The sequence below is a fragment of the Grus americana genome, chromosome 8 (assembly GCF_028858705.1).
Source record: "Grus americana isolate bGruAme1 chromosome 8, bGruAme1.mat, whole genome shotgun sequence".
Lineage (NCBI taxonomy): Eukaryota > Metazoa > Chordata > Aves > Gruiformes > Gruidae > Grus > Grus americana.
The window spans coordinates 20,511,097-20,528,082 of NC_072859.1; the positions used below are offsets into that span (position 1 = coordinate 20,511,097).

The 16,986-nt window shown below is 35.6% G+C and overlaps 1 protein-coding gene across 14 annotated transcripts in view; it reads left to right on the forward strand.

Moving 5' to 3' along the window:
- The window catches only part of TTLL7 (tubulin tyrosine ligase like 7), a 76,848-nt gene that overhangs the window by 52,501 nt on the left and 7,361 nt on the right, over nucleotides 1–16,986 (forward strand). For 13 of the 14 annotated variants that reach the window (XM_054834020.1, XM_054834012.1, XM_054834011.1 and 10 more), the window contains 5 exons: nucleotides 2,835–3,030; nucleotides 4,097–4,377; nucleotides 7,290–7,424; nucleotides 9,188–9,268; nucleotides 14,693–14,853. In XM_054834020.1, the coding sequence (XP_054689995.1) occupies nucleotides 2,835–3,030; nucleotides 4,097–4,377; nucleotides 7,290–7,424; nucleotides 9,188–9,268; nucleotides 14,693–14,853 (854 nt within the window). Of the gene's footprint in view, nucleotides 1–2,834; nucleotides 3,031–4,096; nucleotides 4,378–5,023; nucleotides 5,120–7,289; nucleotides 7,425–9,187; nucleotides 9,269–14,692; nucleotides 14,854–16,986 lie in introns of those variants that run through there. The other variant, XM_054834024.1, reaches the window with a different exon arrangement.

Below are 16,986 nucleotides of genomic sequence, written 5' to 3' on the forward strand. Positions count from 1 at the left end.
ATGAAACTAGCTTATCCAAGGAGATTGTTTCTTTTCCTTGCAGTGTGCACACTTCTTGCTGTTCAGGATCTCTATTCCTGCATCTTTTTTAGGGTCCTGATATACTTCTCAATCATTTAAACTATGCCTACAGTGAAGCCGTGTGACTGGAGACTTCCCTGGTTGCCTAATACCCTATGCACTCCCTTTGAAATACAGATGCCCGTTGCGGATGGTCCTTGTGTCTTGTACTGAAAGAGCATCACCTCTTCCCTGTAAGGGGTAAGGTGCACATAGCCAATACATGCATTTGATTGGCCACCTCTTTGCAAAGGGTCTGCTATAAGATATGTAGTATCTAAATACATATCTGTATAGAAATCTGGTGAGTGAGGTAGACAGTAGAACTTACTATTGCCTGCCAGTCTATCAGGTAGGAGAATAATCCAACTTTAAAACTCATCTCTTGTAATCTTGAAATACTACAAATAAAGATCCATTATCAAAAAAGTACCATATGCAAGATCTGATAGACTAAACAAACCTGAAGGAACAGTACTTTTCACGTCATGGTACTCAACATAAAATGTTCTTTCAGGATGTCATAAAGTCCTGTCCTCCCTTAAAAGTCAGTGGCTGGCCTGCTGACAAAAGCTACTGTTAGGAAGTCAGATGCTCTCTGCCTTGGGCACACTCTCTTCCTCAGAAAAAGGAATGGCCAGGACTCAGAAAACTCTATACAGAACAGCTGGAATAGTTAGGAGAGAGAGGTGTTTTCCTCCTCATCCTCCTCCATACACAGAAACATATATATACATATATAGAGGGGTGTGTGTGTATAAATAAGCTTTGCATGTAACAAATATTCCATATTTGCTGGAATTTTAGCCTTATTTTTATCTGAATGTGATTAGGAGCTCAGAGTTCAAGAATTTTCCAGAATGAAGGCATTTTTGCCTGCAGTTAAAATATTACTGAATTCTACTTAGATTGAGAAATACATTCTGGAAATGTCTGGTTTATTTGTAGCCTCTAGAGGGCACCTTATCCTTACACACTGTAAGGTTTACTCATGTTTATTACATTGCAAATGGTTGTGCAACAAAAAGAACTAAGGAAATAAAATAACAGATATTTTAGAGGAAATTAGCAATTACTTTTATTTTTATGCTTCTGATATGAAATCAGATGAGTTTAATCAAAGAAAAATCAGGTTAGCAAAAGGGGTAAATCAAGACAATTAGAATTGCTAAGCAATCATGTATCTCCTAAGAGGTCAGTTTAAACCCAGATCTAGCTATTATTTGTCATTATTGCTTTTTGTAATTTCTTTGACCTTTGTTTTTATTCTTCTTCGTTAATTGATGTGAAGTTTTGGTCAGGATGTTCTTACTGCTTGGTGTAGAATGTGTGAGGAACATGCATATTGTAAGTGGGAATGAGATCTACCTTAAAGCTCCGAGTTTTGATTGAAAATGTTTATTATACCTTGTATAACTCATCAGGAATGCCTGATCAATATATTTCCATAATACACAGCATTTCATGATTAGGACAGCTCTTTTTGAGAGAGCATTAAGTGTTGAGGGACCTTAATTTGTCCTTTTGGCAGGTAGATAGATATCAAAATATTCTTTGTGTAATCTGAACAATTGCCAGGGCTCTTCTCAATGGAATATACTTCTTCAACTCTGCCTTATCTGGCCTGCCAGCTTGGGCTTGCATAAACATACTGTCGCTTTTAAGTTAGTGGCAGAAATCTTTCCTCCCTTGGCTGGAATAGACGTTTAGTTAGAATATGTTTACTTACACTACAGGTGTACCTTGCAGGAACAGTATCTTTGGGGCTTTTTCTTTTGCCCTTCACAATAAATCTTGGTGCATTACATTAAGCTATGATAATAGAGCAATTTAATTTCATCCTGAGAGTTCTTCTATTTCACTCTGACCAAAAATATGTTCAGAAATTGTGATATTAATTTTTTTTTAAATCTGAGTTTTAATTGCGGTCCGTTAGATGACTGGGAAGATGAGGCCATCACCATCACTACTTCTAGCTGAGAGTTACTGGAAAGAAAATGTGTAGGAAAAAAGTGACCACACGAGCCTTCTTAGGATAATAGCTATAATGGAGAATATTGCATTTTTCTTGTCTGCCTGGTGGTAAATGGAAGAAGAAAAAAATTCCTTTGCAGTTTCTGTTCTTGCATCAGTTTCTCTGTCTCCTACTTTCTGCTTTTTGTCTTGCAGTATCCTTGGTAATAGTACAAGATTAATTACTTAATGACATTGAATCCCACGTGCATATGGGACACCGAATACACCTAGCAGAGCTTGCTATATTCTCCTAGTTTCTGCTTTCTGTAGGATTAATCACTTTCTCTTTCAGAAGTGTACCAGCCAAAGTTCCCTGATGTGTTTCTTTACTTTACGTTGATCATTGTTAAATTATAGCTTCAGTTATTGCAAATATCAGTGAGGGATTGAAACTGATTGTAAATGGTATTCTGTATCACTTGATTTATGATTTCAAACTATAATTCAAATGTCTGGTAGTTTAAGTCATTCTTGAAATAAAATAATTTTCCCCCCTTTACTATATTATGCTGCTCTTCATGTCAGAAAGAATTAGGATTACTGTGTAGTGAATTTAATGACATATTTAAGCATTTATTTTAAAATTAAGGACAAACTTCCAATCTCATTTGGGAGGGTTTAGATATGTACAAATGAACCTGCCTGAATGAGGAGCCTAGTGTGATAGTAAAATGTTCATTTGGGATTATGCAGGAATTTAATTTCTTGGGTGTTTTTTTGTGTTGTTTGTTTGTTTTGTTTTGTTTTGTTTGTATTAGCCCTTGTGTTCAATGCCAGAAAGTGCACAGCCCTTAAGAAAACTTAAGAACTACAACAGTGATAGTAGCTGTGATAGTGGTAGCAGTATGTCAGAATCAGGAGAAGAAACTGAAAAGGAAGATCACAATGAAAAAAAAGAGAAAAAAGTTTCATATGACCTTGAAGAAAATAAATGCAAATCTTTGGAACGATCAGGTAAGTTAAATTATCACTTTTCCAAGCAATTCTGGCTTTCACGATGAATTATATAAAAAGCTTCAGTATTTTAGAATGTATCAACATTTGTAACTCAGGGTTAAACAGTGGTTTGCTTGTCTGGTTGTCTTTAAAATCTTTTCTAAATTAATGGAAATTGATTTTAAAAAAAGGATAAAATGAATATTCTTTTGCCAAGAATGCCAGAGAGAAAAATACACCTGGTCTACCACCTGGGCTACACTTGGAAATGTTGTGAATGTTCCTTGCTCTTAGACTTTTCTTTTTTGAGCAGATGTTAATTTTTTCCCCTGTAAAAGGTAGTCTTATTAAGCTTGAATTTGCTGGAATATAGACAGGATAAAGAAATGTATCTGGAGACATGTAGAAGGTAATATATTCTAGATGAGATCCCCGCACAGATTCTTTTTTTTTTTTTTTTGATTGTTTTCTTGCTCGCTGCAGAGCATTATTGTGAGCATGTTCTGTTGAACATGGTAGATATAGCATGTTATTTTTTGTTTTAGTGGTGTATTGTCTCAAAGAATTTCATCATGAAATTACATACATAAAATGCAGCTTCTAAAATTCTATTTTTCATAGCAGAATCCTTTATTTAGCAGAAGACTGAACTGAAAAAGCTGTACAGCTATGCAGGAGCAGATGAGGGAGACTGGATCTGCAAATATGGGATCCATCAACCAAATTTTCTCTCCTGCTTCCATATTCTTATAGTCAGGAAGCCACACATAGTAGCCACATACTTTTTGACCTACAGGACGTATGCACTCTGTCATAAATCTGATGCATGTTATAGAGGACTGAAGTCTACCTCATTAAAGCTGACTACGAGGAAGAAATAAATCTTATTATATATTATGTAAAGTATGTACTGTTAGGGTATCTGACATGACTGACTGCTATATATATAGCTGTTAGTCCACATACATTATAGTAGAACATATGTGCTCACATATTGGTCATATATGTTGTTAGTTACAAAGACTGAAAAATGGATGTTAAAAGAATAATAAGTAATTGCATCATTCATGTAATTTGTCTGCAGGTAGAATGAACTGGAAGCCTTCGATTAAAAATATAAAATCTCCATCATATTCATCCCCCACATCATCCACAGGTCCAATAAGGCGTTCTGTAAGCTGCCCTCGTTCAATATCAATATTGACTATGCAGTCACAGGCAGCTGAGCAACGTCCCTTTTCAGCCAAAGCATCTCTGCAAATCCAGCGTGCATCCTCAGTGAATAGGTCTCATTCTTTAAACCGCAGCCCATCTTCAGCCAGAGTCCCTCAGACACCCAGCTTGGGAACTATGAACTCTTCAGGGGTGAGTTAACACAGCAGTTGCATTCAAAATGTGTTCTGTTCTAAAACTCAATAAATACATTACTCATTTTTACAACGTCAGATAACTTGAGGTACTATAGTCCATGCTATTTTGACAGAAACTCAGGAATATAAGATCTCCAGAGCAGCGTATGACTTAGTGAGTGCTAGCTGTGAAGTTTCAGTGTTTCTAGTGCAGCAATACGGATGTCATGTTTTGTGAGAATGGAAATCTTAGAGTTTTTGTGACTGGGAAACCTACTCTTCTAAATAGTTTTTTGAAGATAGAGTTTTTACCTCTCTTAAAAAGTTTCTCTGCTTTTTTTGGGGGACTGCTGGTTCTGAAATAAGGATGTACCCATCTTCAAAATCTTTACAGTAACAAAAATACATCAATATTTCAAACCCAGTGTATACTCCAGATTGTACCAGAATAAAATGTTAGTAAGACTTTGTATGAGTGTCCATTGTAGGAGAAGGTGTGATTAATTTTCAACCTACTGTACCTAATTCATGTGCACTGTACTACTGCAGTAGAGTTCTACTTCCAAAGTGAACAATTTAAAATTCATAGATAGTTCTTGTCATCTTTAGGATTTGCCACTGCAATAAATGTCTCAGAAGCCTTTTTTTTTTTTTTTTTTTAGAGTGAAGATAAAACTTTTTTCATTTTGAAGCCTGTCCCTGAGACAGACAAGCATTTAGACTCAGGTGGTCTAACTAAATAATTAATAGAATAAATAGATCAGATTAAACACTTCTACCTGTTTAGAATTTGTGTGGTTAGATATAATTTCACAATGTACTTCTGAATCATACATTTTTTTCCTTTTGTGACCAGACTGTCATCCTCTTTGGTATCTCCTTCACGACCCAGGCATTTCTTCTTTTGTGTTTGCATGGTGGGCCACATATCCACTTATCCCTAGGCAGCGTTTGCTGGGGTCAGTCCTCAACCTCATTCTGTATTGTATTGAGTGCTGATGCCAGTGTGTTTCCACTCATGCTTTGGTGCCTGACCTGTATATTTATTTCATCACCCAAATAATTCATCTGGAGATGGGGCAAAACCGTATTTACAGCCTTTATTGTGGTGAGCTTTGATTGTGAGAAATCCTTTTGTAATGCTAATGAACTTGCTTCATAGTATTTACTATCTCTAATCATCATTTTTATCCGGTAGAACACTCATTGTCTGTTTTGCCTGTGAGGCTTTGTCTAAATGATGAAAAAGGATCCTTTTAAAATTGTGTGCTGACAGCTTGTGAAATACTCCTTAACATGGTTTTCCATCTTTAAAGTCAGCTAATAGAATTGGAAAGACATTAAGATTGTGTCTTCACCACAACGTGTTAAAGGTATTTTTTATCACATTAGCTATCTCAAGTTTAAAAAGTACCCTTTTATCATCAAGATGTACTCTGAGAGTTTAATGAGACAGGGCTAATATAGATTTTTCTATTCACATTAAGTCTATATCAAATACAAATTACTGAAAGATTAAAAACAGTCTCTTACCATCTGACATTAAAAATGGGCTACTCACTTAAATTAACATTAGTAAGAAACCATACTCTGTTTTTCATTGAGAAAGCTCCACCACAGAAATGATCTTGATATGCAGAACAATTATATTGGGTGACAGAGCTTAGGTCATGCTTCTTAAAATAATGTGAATGAAATTACTTACAGAATGGATAAGAACTACTCATAATTTAGCACTGTATTGTGAATGGAACTCTGTTCATAATTATTTTTGCAACTAAGAATAATATACTATATATTACTGCTAGAATAAAATTTAAATTCATAAACTGTAACTTACTAAGAAGAAATCATTTGTGCATGATAAAGTATTAGTTTATCTATCCTTTGAGAAAGAGAAGAGCAGTATATTGCCATTTTTGGAGGCTGCTGAGATCCAAATGTACTAAAGGTATAGAAACTAAGTTTAGAATAAGTCATTTACTGTTGGGAATTATAGATGCATTATTATAGCAGTTATAAACAAAAATGGATTTGGAAAGATTTGCTTTCTTATTATTTCAGCCACATTATTATATATGATAGAGCAAAGTATTTTGTTATGCTTGAAAATATAGTTATCACTTAAGCAAAAATATCCTTAAGTATGTATTGTAGTTCTTACAAAATACTAAGATTTAAAATGCCTAAAAATTTTGAATTTCACTCTTGTAAAAACATAAAATTAAGACCACTTAATCTTGAAAATGCAAAAATATGCAAAAGTAAGAAAGAGGATCAGAAATACTTCCATCTAGTGTCCAAGATTTAAAGAAAACCCCAAAACTGTCCAGGTATGGTCCTCCACAGACACTGTAGGGGTTCAAGTTGGTGTTGGTGTAAAAAGCACTGATATTTTAAACAAAATTCTGGGTAATCGAAGACACTGTCAGAACCCCCACTGACCAGAGTTGGGAGCAAAGTGTCCTTACTTTTTAATGCTTCCTGATATCTTGACACAATGGCATATAATTGGCATTTTCTGTTAAACTGTTGCAGTGAAGAGCTGAAAGGAAGTTTTTCATGACTAATAATTTCTTTTCATTATGTTGAATTTAAATTCAAAGTCTGTTATCTACATTTCAAATTTATATTTTAAATGATGGACATCGTAAATATCGAATATGTATTTGTTTCTTCTGTTTCAAACAAACTTTCATTTGAACTGTTTTTCTTGAACTTCTTGACAACTATAAGTAATGATGATGCATTAGTGTCCACGAGACATATGTGTGTATACTAGTTATGTATTAGATATTATGTCTATACGCTTTAATAATATATTTTATGTCACCCTATTTAGAGTTTATTTTTGTCAAGGAAACATCTTTGTAATGTGATCTAATGACACGGCTGAAATATTTCCCTCTGCTTCATACTGGTTTTTAGAGTGAGTCTTTGCTGCAACAGAAAACAAAAGAGCAAGAAGTTGCTTTGACAAAAGAGACTCTTCTCGTTATCAATGACATGAGAATGAAGTTCCCAGGAAAAACAGATGAAGAATCAAACTTAATTATAGAAGATGTAAGTATCTATAAATAAGAAAGAAGAATTACATGCTAGACACTTACTGCTTAGGCCAATAAAATGAAGGAAAGTAGAAAGCTCAATTTATGATTCATGAGCTCCTATGGCCTTAAAACTTCCATAACTCAGCATGATTCCAAAGATTTCAAAAGCGTGGAGCTTTGCATACTTTCTGACCTTAAAAGAGCAGCACTGAAAACATTCCTATGTCTTTATAAAATGTATGAGAAACAACCAGGAAGGTTAGGAAAATTCAGTTTTTCATTGTGGAGAAAGTTCAAACTTTTAAGTAAGCTAAGAAGAATGTTACAATTCATTAACAGTTTATATTTCATCTGGTATTGTTAGTACAGATCCTGACATGTTTAACTTGCTCTCGAATAGGCATACTGGAGAACTCAGAATGGTGTGCTGCAAGGCAAACTGGAAGTTCGCTAGTCATAACGAACCAGTCACTCTCTTTGGCTCTTCTTGTCTGCCAGCTTACTCATTCTTACATCCAACATTGTCCTGAGCCTCATGATTTGGTATCAAAGACATGTGAAACAATGCCCGATCTAAAGGGCAATTAAAAAGCAACACCTAAGATTCAGATATATAAGCAGAAGATACATGGTATCTAAATCCTTTTTAAATATCCAGTGCAAAGAAACTAACATCAGCTTGGAAAAGAAAAAAAAAAGATAGAAGTTCTTTTCTCAGTCTGGTACAGATATGGAGGGATCTAGGAATTTAAATTAGCACCTGTATTCCAATATAGTAAATGCAGTCCATTGTGTGTTAAAATTGATCTAATTCACTATCTGGCCAGAAATGTCCTTTGCTCTGTAAGCTTTAAAAATGTTGATTATGTCTCTAGTGATCTGTGTGACTACATCACAGTGGAAATGAATTCTCCTGCAATGGTGGTTGATTAGGGTGATTCTGGAAGATATCATTCATAACTAGCACATTTAGTTTCTCATCTTAGAATCAGAAATTAAATGCTTTGTTAAATTTTCTCTTTCAGACATGTGAGTGTGTGTGCATTTATGTATGTATGGGAGTGTGTGTGTGTGCACTCCATCTAGTGGTGCTTTCTCATACAACAGATGTTGCGTGGTTACAAGTGCACTTACTCATTGCAGAATTCTTTTATAAATTTGACCATAACAAGTTTCTGATGAGAAATAATATTTCATCCTGGAAGGAAACAATGAATGGTACAGTAGTTGTCAGTGAGGCACAACTTGTCATAGGTCTGGAATAAAACAGAAAGATAAAATAGCAAAATGAAAATAAAATTATATGTTCACAGCTCAAGCTATTTTGGTAGCACTTAGATATCGTAAAAGAGGAGTATTGCAGTTCATGTGTGATCATGTATAGAAAGGATGTTTTCAAGGTGTGTTTAATGTCCTTTATGCAGCAAAAAACTCATTATTTAAATAGATTAACAGTTATGCATTACTGAATTTACTGCTGTGTTCAAGGAATCTCAGCTGAGTCAGGACAAGTTTCTACCTGCTTTGTAGTGTACGACTGTCAGAATCAGGTGGAAAAGAGGGTAGGATTAAATTGAAAGATTGCACATGTCTGTGCAAGTGTTCCCCCACATAAATTTGCAAATATTTTTCTGTTTCTTTTAGAGAAAAGTTCTTTTCACAGAGGTCTTTTAGATGCTTACACTTTTTAGCATTAGGAATGCCTATGAATGAAATCCCAGATTTCGGTTGTTTTTATGTGTATTTCTTTTATCTTATGTTTCACAATGACTACAGATTATGGATAATTGGAAGTATCATAAAACAAAGGTGGCATCCTATTGGTTGGTAAAACTGGATTCCGTAAAGCAACGAAAAGTAAGTGACATATATTTCATTTTCTGAAGATCATCTGAAGTAGACGCATAGCAGTGTGTCTAATGGTGTTTAGCAGTAGATGCTAAAATACTGGCTATTAATGCTAACATATGTATGAATTAATTCCATTGCAGGAAATGATGTTGCTTCATATTTAGACAAGCATAATTATCCTGGAATATAATTTCAAAAACAATTTCTTAAAAAATTAGTCTTCTGAAACACAAACAAATAAATGATCAATGCTTACATACCTAATTTTTAGCAAACATTCTTAGAAGTGTATTGATTCAGCAGTTTCAGACCAGGCGTATTAAAACTCCATCTGAGTTAGTGATATAGCACTTGGTTATTTGAGTCTTTAACCCACAGTATTACAATAGATCATGTTGAATAAAAAATAGGCCTGCCAAGTAAAGACTACTGACATTGTTATAATGTTCAACAAACTGGTTTAGTCTTGCAAAGGACTAATTATATTTGTTTATCATTCTGTCTTCACTCATCTGCTATCTAGGAGCTACTGTTGTGCATAGTATCTAAAGAGTTTTTTATCTCTTTAAAAATTGACATACTGTAGTATGTCAGTCGTATCTGTATGTCATATGTCAGTCAAAATCATCTTCCCAGTGTAATATTTATTTTCCTTAATGTAGCAGAAATTATATCTATTATTAATGCTTTGGTGCCCCTAAAGCAGTATTTTGGGTCTTTGCCTCAGTAGCTGACACATTATGTGGATTAGCATATCAGTTCCAGGCATTTAATCTCTGCATGTCTCAGTTTCACAATCTATTTTTATAGACCATAAAAGAAAGTAAATTAATCAAAATGCCGCATACATGATAAATATTATAATTGGAAAAGGTTGGTAGATTGTTATAGAAGAACGGAAGAACAATTTCAGATCCTCATCTCAAATTACTTTTTAGAAAATCAGAAGTATGTTCCTTAGTCTTTCAAATTGCATTTTATCGAACATTGCATTAAATACTTGTATTTACATACTGGATGGAGAAAACATGTCCATTTAATGGGATGTCATATGATAGAGATTTATTTAACTACGCAAGTTAAGTTCAGATATTAAATGGAATATGTGTCCACACAGCTTTCTAAACCTAAATTAGACATGACAAACTGAAGAACTTGAAAATGTAGGAGCCTGTAACTTAATCAAAATTCCTCTTAAACCATGTCAAATGGCAGCACCGATCTATAATTTAGCAGAATTATTTCTTGTGCCATTGATAGGAATCAGTAGAGCAACCAACTTCATTAGCTGAAATTGTGTCATTTTTTGTTTGATATCTACAGCTGTTCTGCTGAATAGTTCTTTGCTTAAAATGATCTCTTATTTCTTTTTAATTACAGGAAAGAGTGCTACAATCCCAATATACACGCACATAGGTCTTTTCTGCTGTGTGCATGTGGCAGTTGTAGCCTTTTGCCCAAAACCAGAGAGAGTCTTAGTGGGAGCTTGTAGAAAATGGTGATACGGAGGAAGAGCTGCTAGGAGGAAGGGAGAGAGGGATAGATACATACATATATACGTGAACAACAGGGCCCAAAATTCACACTGCTGCTGCAACGGAGATCTCATTTTCTCAGCAGAAATCTTTGGGACAGTTGAAGCTGGTGAGGGATGTGTGGCTACAATTGCCTTCTTTAATCTATGGTGTCACACGTGTGGAAAGAAGTCACCAGATTGGGCCCATCGTTGCAACTGAGAAACAGGGCTTTCACACAAGACCGGTTAAGGTGTCTCTTTCAACCCTTTCCCATAGGTCATTCCCCAAACCTCTGGGAAGGAATTGCCACAGGGAGGGGGACAAATCTGCGCTTTGACGGACTGAGGGTCTTTACAATACATTCTTCAATTGCCCTTCCTAAGCTCCTTTTGGACATCTGGCTTGATATACCTGTGTCTGTCTGGGGTTTTTTATATTTTCTTTTCAATCTACTCAGAATTTTGTCCTGTAAGTGTTATTTCAGAAAGCCAACAGTAAGGGTGGTTCTGTCCTTTTTTGACTGGCAGTCGTGTAAACCCAAGGGCACGTGTACAAAGTCAAGATGATACAGGTTAATATGCCAGGTTGTTATTAGCAAAAACTGTACAAAAAGAAATGTGGATTTCTTTGCTTTTCTTGTGAGGACATCTTTTGCAACTTAGGAGACATAATTCCTGAAGCACTAGTGTGGGCCCTTCATCTTTGCTTGCGCTGGAAATGATTTGCCTTTTTTTTTTTTTTTTTTAAACTGCTTTTAACCTCAATCCCTTCAAGCAATCAGATAGTTATTCTTAGAAGGGTAGTTTATAAAAACAGATTAACTTTGACAATGACATTGCAGCTGAGGACTGCCAAATGTGTAAGCTTTTGTTGATTTGAAAGAAGTATGGTTTATATTCCAGTGGGGTGGGTAAAGGAGAAGCGAGCTCAAGGTGGAGAATATTTATGCAAGTAAGGAATCTGTCTCAAAGGTACCTTCTACAGCTTTGTGAAATACAAACCAGAAACTCAGTCCCCTTCACTATGCTTACTGGGAAATTCTAAAACATGAGAAGAAAACACCTGGGCAATATACTAGATTTCACAATGTTCATCTCTGACAGGTATATTTTCTTAAGAATTATTCAATATGATGTAGAAAAATTAAACTCCTGCTCATATTCCTAGTGTCTAATATTCTGGCATTACAGCAGAGGTACACGAGGCATTTAGAAGCAAGTTGAGAGTAAACTGATGAAATCAATACATGCTAAAATGAAATTTAGTCTCCCAAGACTTTTAAGAAAAAGAGACTTTTCTATGGGAGGAGTTGTGACTGCTTTGTGTTACATCACTTTACATAATTTCTTTAAAAGTGTTTTGATGGTTACCAGAGGGTCTATACATCTTGTTTTGAATACGCTCTTTCATAACATCTTGTTCTGTTACACCTAGATAATTGGTTATGTTAAAGTAAATGATGTAAATTAAAATAAACAGAAAGATGAAGGCAAACTAGGGAAATTAACTTAGAAAAATGGGGATGTAGGTTTCATGAAGTTCCAGCTCTTGTGCAATGCCTTGTCTCTTTTCTGAAATGGATGATTGAGGCCATGTTTGCAAATTAAGAACAATTAACTGGCACATTTTCCCCTCTAGCATATTGGCAAGATCAACAAAGTAAAAACAGCAAGAAAGTTTTGTTTGGGTTTTTTTTGGTTTTTTTTCTCTAGAGTACCTGGCAGTCTGCAGCTTGCTTTAAGCAGCAAGGTTCAGTCCTCAGTTTTCTTCAACTCCAGGTGCTAAAGTAAAAGAAAAGGCTCTACATTGGCATCATAGTTCTTAGTTCATGTCTTTTGGACTAGCCAGACAATCTATATGGCATGGAATTCTTTTTTTTTTACACAGGGAGATAAATTACTATTAGTCAGTATAACATTGCAAAGGTCGATCCTTTATGTAATTGAGGGACATAGTTGGTTCAACTGGGTGTATACAGTCACAGCTACTGGGCATTTGTGTGGGAAAGCCTTAATCAGGCAAGGCACAGGGAAGAGGCTGCTTGAGAAGCATTAAGACAGTAGGCTAACACTGCAAAGGGAATGTCTGAAAATCTAGACCCATTCCACAAGTGCAGGGCAGTCCAAAAACCTGAGTTTAACTCCTGCAGTCACTAAACAAGATCACCATCCTTAGGTTATAATTTACTACTGTTTTTTATCTCACTCTTTGGGAGGAAGAGACCACAGGTGGGGCATTAGTGTGTCAGACACCTGCATTCGTAAAGATTCCCAACAGAGAGGACAGCATTGTGTTCATATTGGGTGCATATGTGCATGGAATTAGCACAAGACCTATGCATGCAGACTAATGCTAGGTCTTCAAAAAAGCTTAAATAACATGTCAATGACATATTTCATCGAGGCTGTCATTATTAGGCATCTATAGATTTTTCTGCCCCTTAAGCATTTCTCTTTACTATGCAGCTCCATTGTGCTATCGCCAGCATTTTGTTTGTTTATGCTTTGTTTCCTTCATCATGTCTAATCAGACTATTTACAAACAACAGTTTGTTATGCAGGACCATGCGACCATGCTTCCATACTTTACTGTTTTACTAAATCCCCTTCGCTTTTGAGAGTCAGATGTTTAACCATGTGAATTGGTTTGTCATGCACAGCTTAAAGTTTCCTGGGCAAGTACTGTACATTCTAAATCTTAGAATTTGGAACACCTTATACCAAATAAGTGAATAGTTCCATCGGTTCACCACCCACTTGAGTCTGACTGTTTTTTTGGAATATACAGTTTTGCAAAAGAAACAGTAAGGGTGTCCTTTACAGGAAATCACGTTACTTTAACTGCCTTTTTTGTTAATAGGTTACATGCACCATAGGCTTTTTTTTAGGACAGCAGATTTTACACTGTTCAGAGTGCCAGTGTAGGGCCTAAGTACTACTTTGGTCACAAAACTATTCTCAGCCTTATCGATAGTATCTAAATAGACAGAAGCCAAGACACTCTGGAGCCTGTTTCTCTCCAGTGATTATGGAGGGAACCTAGAGGCCCGACTTAAGAGAATGTGCAGATGTTTAAAAGCAGGAAAGACGAATCCCACCTTCTACATCCCAGTTCAGTGGGATGTGCAAAGGTGTATCCAAGAGGACTGTGATGAGTGGGATGTACGACTGTCTGTAAGCGTGTGTGTGCACTGAGCAGCTAAGGCTTACTGGGTAAAACTCTCAGTACTACACTGAATGCAGCTGAGCATTTTGTTCACCCACATCTTTACGCACTTGCATTTAAATGTAGTCTGAATATAATAAATCCGTTGCATTTCTATAAACAATGCTATTTAAAATATCTTGGTGATTATTTTCTTACTTACTGATTTCACTACACTGTTTCTTTCATGAAAGGTAAACTAAAATGGTTCGATCTAGGGTAACACTGACCTTAAACTGACGTTAAACCAAAATCAGTTTGCAGCTTTTCAGGACATTTTAGTTCTTTATAAAATAGATGGTATTTTAAAAGGGAGTGGGAAAAGAAGAAGAGATAATCTTCAAATATATAATATTTGGGTTGTTAATTATGTTGCATCTAGTCTGTAATTGTATCCATTTTGTTTCTTTTTAAGCTCTTTTTGTCATTTAAACGAGCTAGTATTGAACAGACTGAAAAAATAGAAATGAACTTTTCTGTAATAAAAATAAAATATTTTGATTTGGTTTTGCAAAATGTTATTGACAGAAAAAGCGTATCATAAAAGTTTGCTGATGAGTGCACAGAAATGAAACACAGACATCTGTGGGAATTTATAGCTATGCAGTCATCTGTGTGCGTGTGTGTGTGTGCAGTGAATCAGTGAACAGTTGGTTTTAGGCTTTGCAATATGCCTTTGCTTTGATTTGCTTGGAATACTCTTTCCTAGGTTTTGGATATAGTCAAGACAAGTGTTCGTGCAGTTCTACAGCGTGTCTGGAAGGCTCCAGACATTGAAAATTTACATCTATACCGTCTCTTTAACCGTGTATTTAATCGCTTACTTTGGAGCCATGGTCAAGGTCTATGGAACTGTTTCTGTAATTCAGGGTAAGCCTATTTTTCTTATCTTAGTCTTCTTCATAAATTCACAATTACAGTCAATGCTGGCATACTTTGTTGCTCATTTTCATTCAAGAGAATGCTGTAATACATTGAAGTTGTTTTAAAACCATCTAAAGATACAGTATAGTTAGAAATCTAATAATCTAGGCCAACCATTTCAGTAATGGAATCAGACATTTAGTAATGTTTTTACAAATATAATAATCTAAGGGGAAAAAATAACTAATTTTCAAAATATCTGAACTTTAGGTCAACTCTTTCATTGGATGGTGCACAGTTTCGAGGCCAGACCACTGTAACTGTCAAATGTGGACTTAGCATCAACAGAAATCATTGTCATATCTATCTGAGCTTAAGACTTACAAGGGAAGAATTCAGTCACAAGTACAACTGACATGTCAGTTCTGTGACAGGTCAATATGTTCTTCACATATAGTAATTTGTCATATGTAGAGAATGCATATAATGCACTTGTCAATTGTTTCCCTACAAAATGGATAACAGGAAGAGGAAGGATCTCAGAGTATCCAAAAGGTCATCAGTTTTTTGGGTTTTTAACCATTATTTTCTCATTGCTGAAGGTTTGCTGTTGTGCAAGTCATTAGGAGCCTTCACATTTTTTTTCACTGAGACAGGCCATGGGAACATGCATATGTCAGCCTTAAGATTTGGTAGGTATGTGGGAATGCAGCACACTCTAAAAGTTAAAAAGTAGGGTGAGAAAATGTTCCTGGTTTTCCAATCTGAAACATTTTTTTATATAATCCTCAGCAGCCGCAGGGTCCCTTCTTCATGTCAGCAGAGCTGTGTGAAATCTTCAGTCTAAGCTCAATTTTTGTTTTCATAAAATGTAATAATTACCTTCCCTTTTAATAATGCTGTTGTTATTTTGAATTTTACTTTTAGTGTGCAAATCTTCTAATATGCATGAAAATTTTCATTTTGGATTTTTTTTTCTCTACAAAGCGTGTTTTTTGTTCAAAACCTTTGAAGAACTCTGCTACTCACTTGGCTCAGGAGAAGAGTCTTTAGCCAGCAGAAGAGTTCAATGAAGAGTAGGATTTCTCATCCAGCAATAATTTCATTCATGCAGAACAAGACTCTACTGACTCAAAAGTGGAGCTAAATTCTTTGACAAAGATCCAGTTCCTTGTAAGAGGAGTTGCTATATAAAAAATTCTGAACATACTGTAATAAGTAATATACAAATATCCAGTATGTGTAGAGATCACTCTGCATGTAATATACTTTTAAATTTTATTTTTTTGGGGTTGGAAGGGACCTTAAAGATCATCTAGTTCCAACCCCCCTGCTGCAGGCAGGGACACCCTCCACTAGACCATGTTGCCCAAAGCTTACTTAATACAGAATTCACAGAAGAAAACAGAGAGGCTGTGTGTACTTTCCAAGTACGTTGTTTATTCAGTCACAAGCATCCTTCTTGCCATGTAATACCCAACAGGCAACTCATGACAGCACCTCTAGCAGAAAGGCCAACTTCTCATCACTCTTCCTTGGAGTTCATTATGCCCCTTTAAAGAAGAGATTGGAATAAACATAGGGCATGTGTAGAATTTGGGGATCATGTTGGGAAGGGGTATGAATGTGCTAATTCAGAAACAACATGAGTATATGAACATATACTGGGTATAGTACTTTGACTATTTGTAAGATACATGTCTTGGGAGAAGAACAGAGCTAATGGCCTTCAGGTTTCCTCTTGCTGGTTAGATGTCTGCTGGGCATATGCCGTTTTAGCAAAAACAATGAACAAAGAAACCACCTCAGTGAAATAACCACGATGTAGTGGTTTCGTAAAGCTACGTTTGTTTTACTGTAGAATAAACAATTAAAATTAATAAGAGAAAACTGGTAGAACCAGTTGACTTCAGATGGCTATAAAAAGAATAACATATAATTGACAATCTTGCACAATCAAGCATAATACTGTCTTCTGGATCTGGTGAGGACTCCATGATTTCTTACCAATGTATGGAAACTAAAGTTACAGCATAACAAATTAGGCTTCCTTAGGTAACAGTACCCTGATCCCTGTTGACTGCAGTATAATGGAGTGTGAGTTGAAGCTGTGTAGCATATGGAGGAGGTTGCACAGGC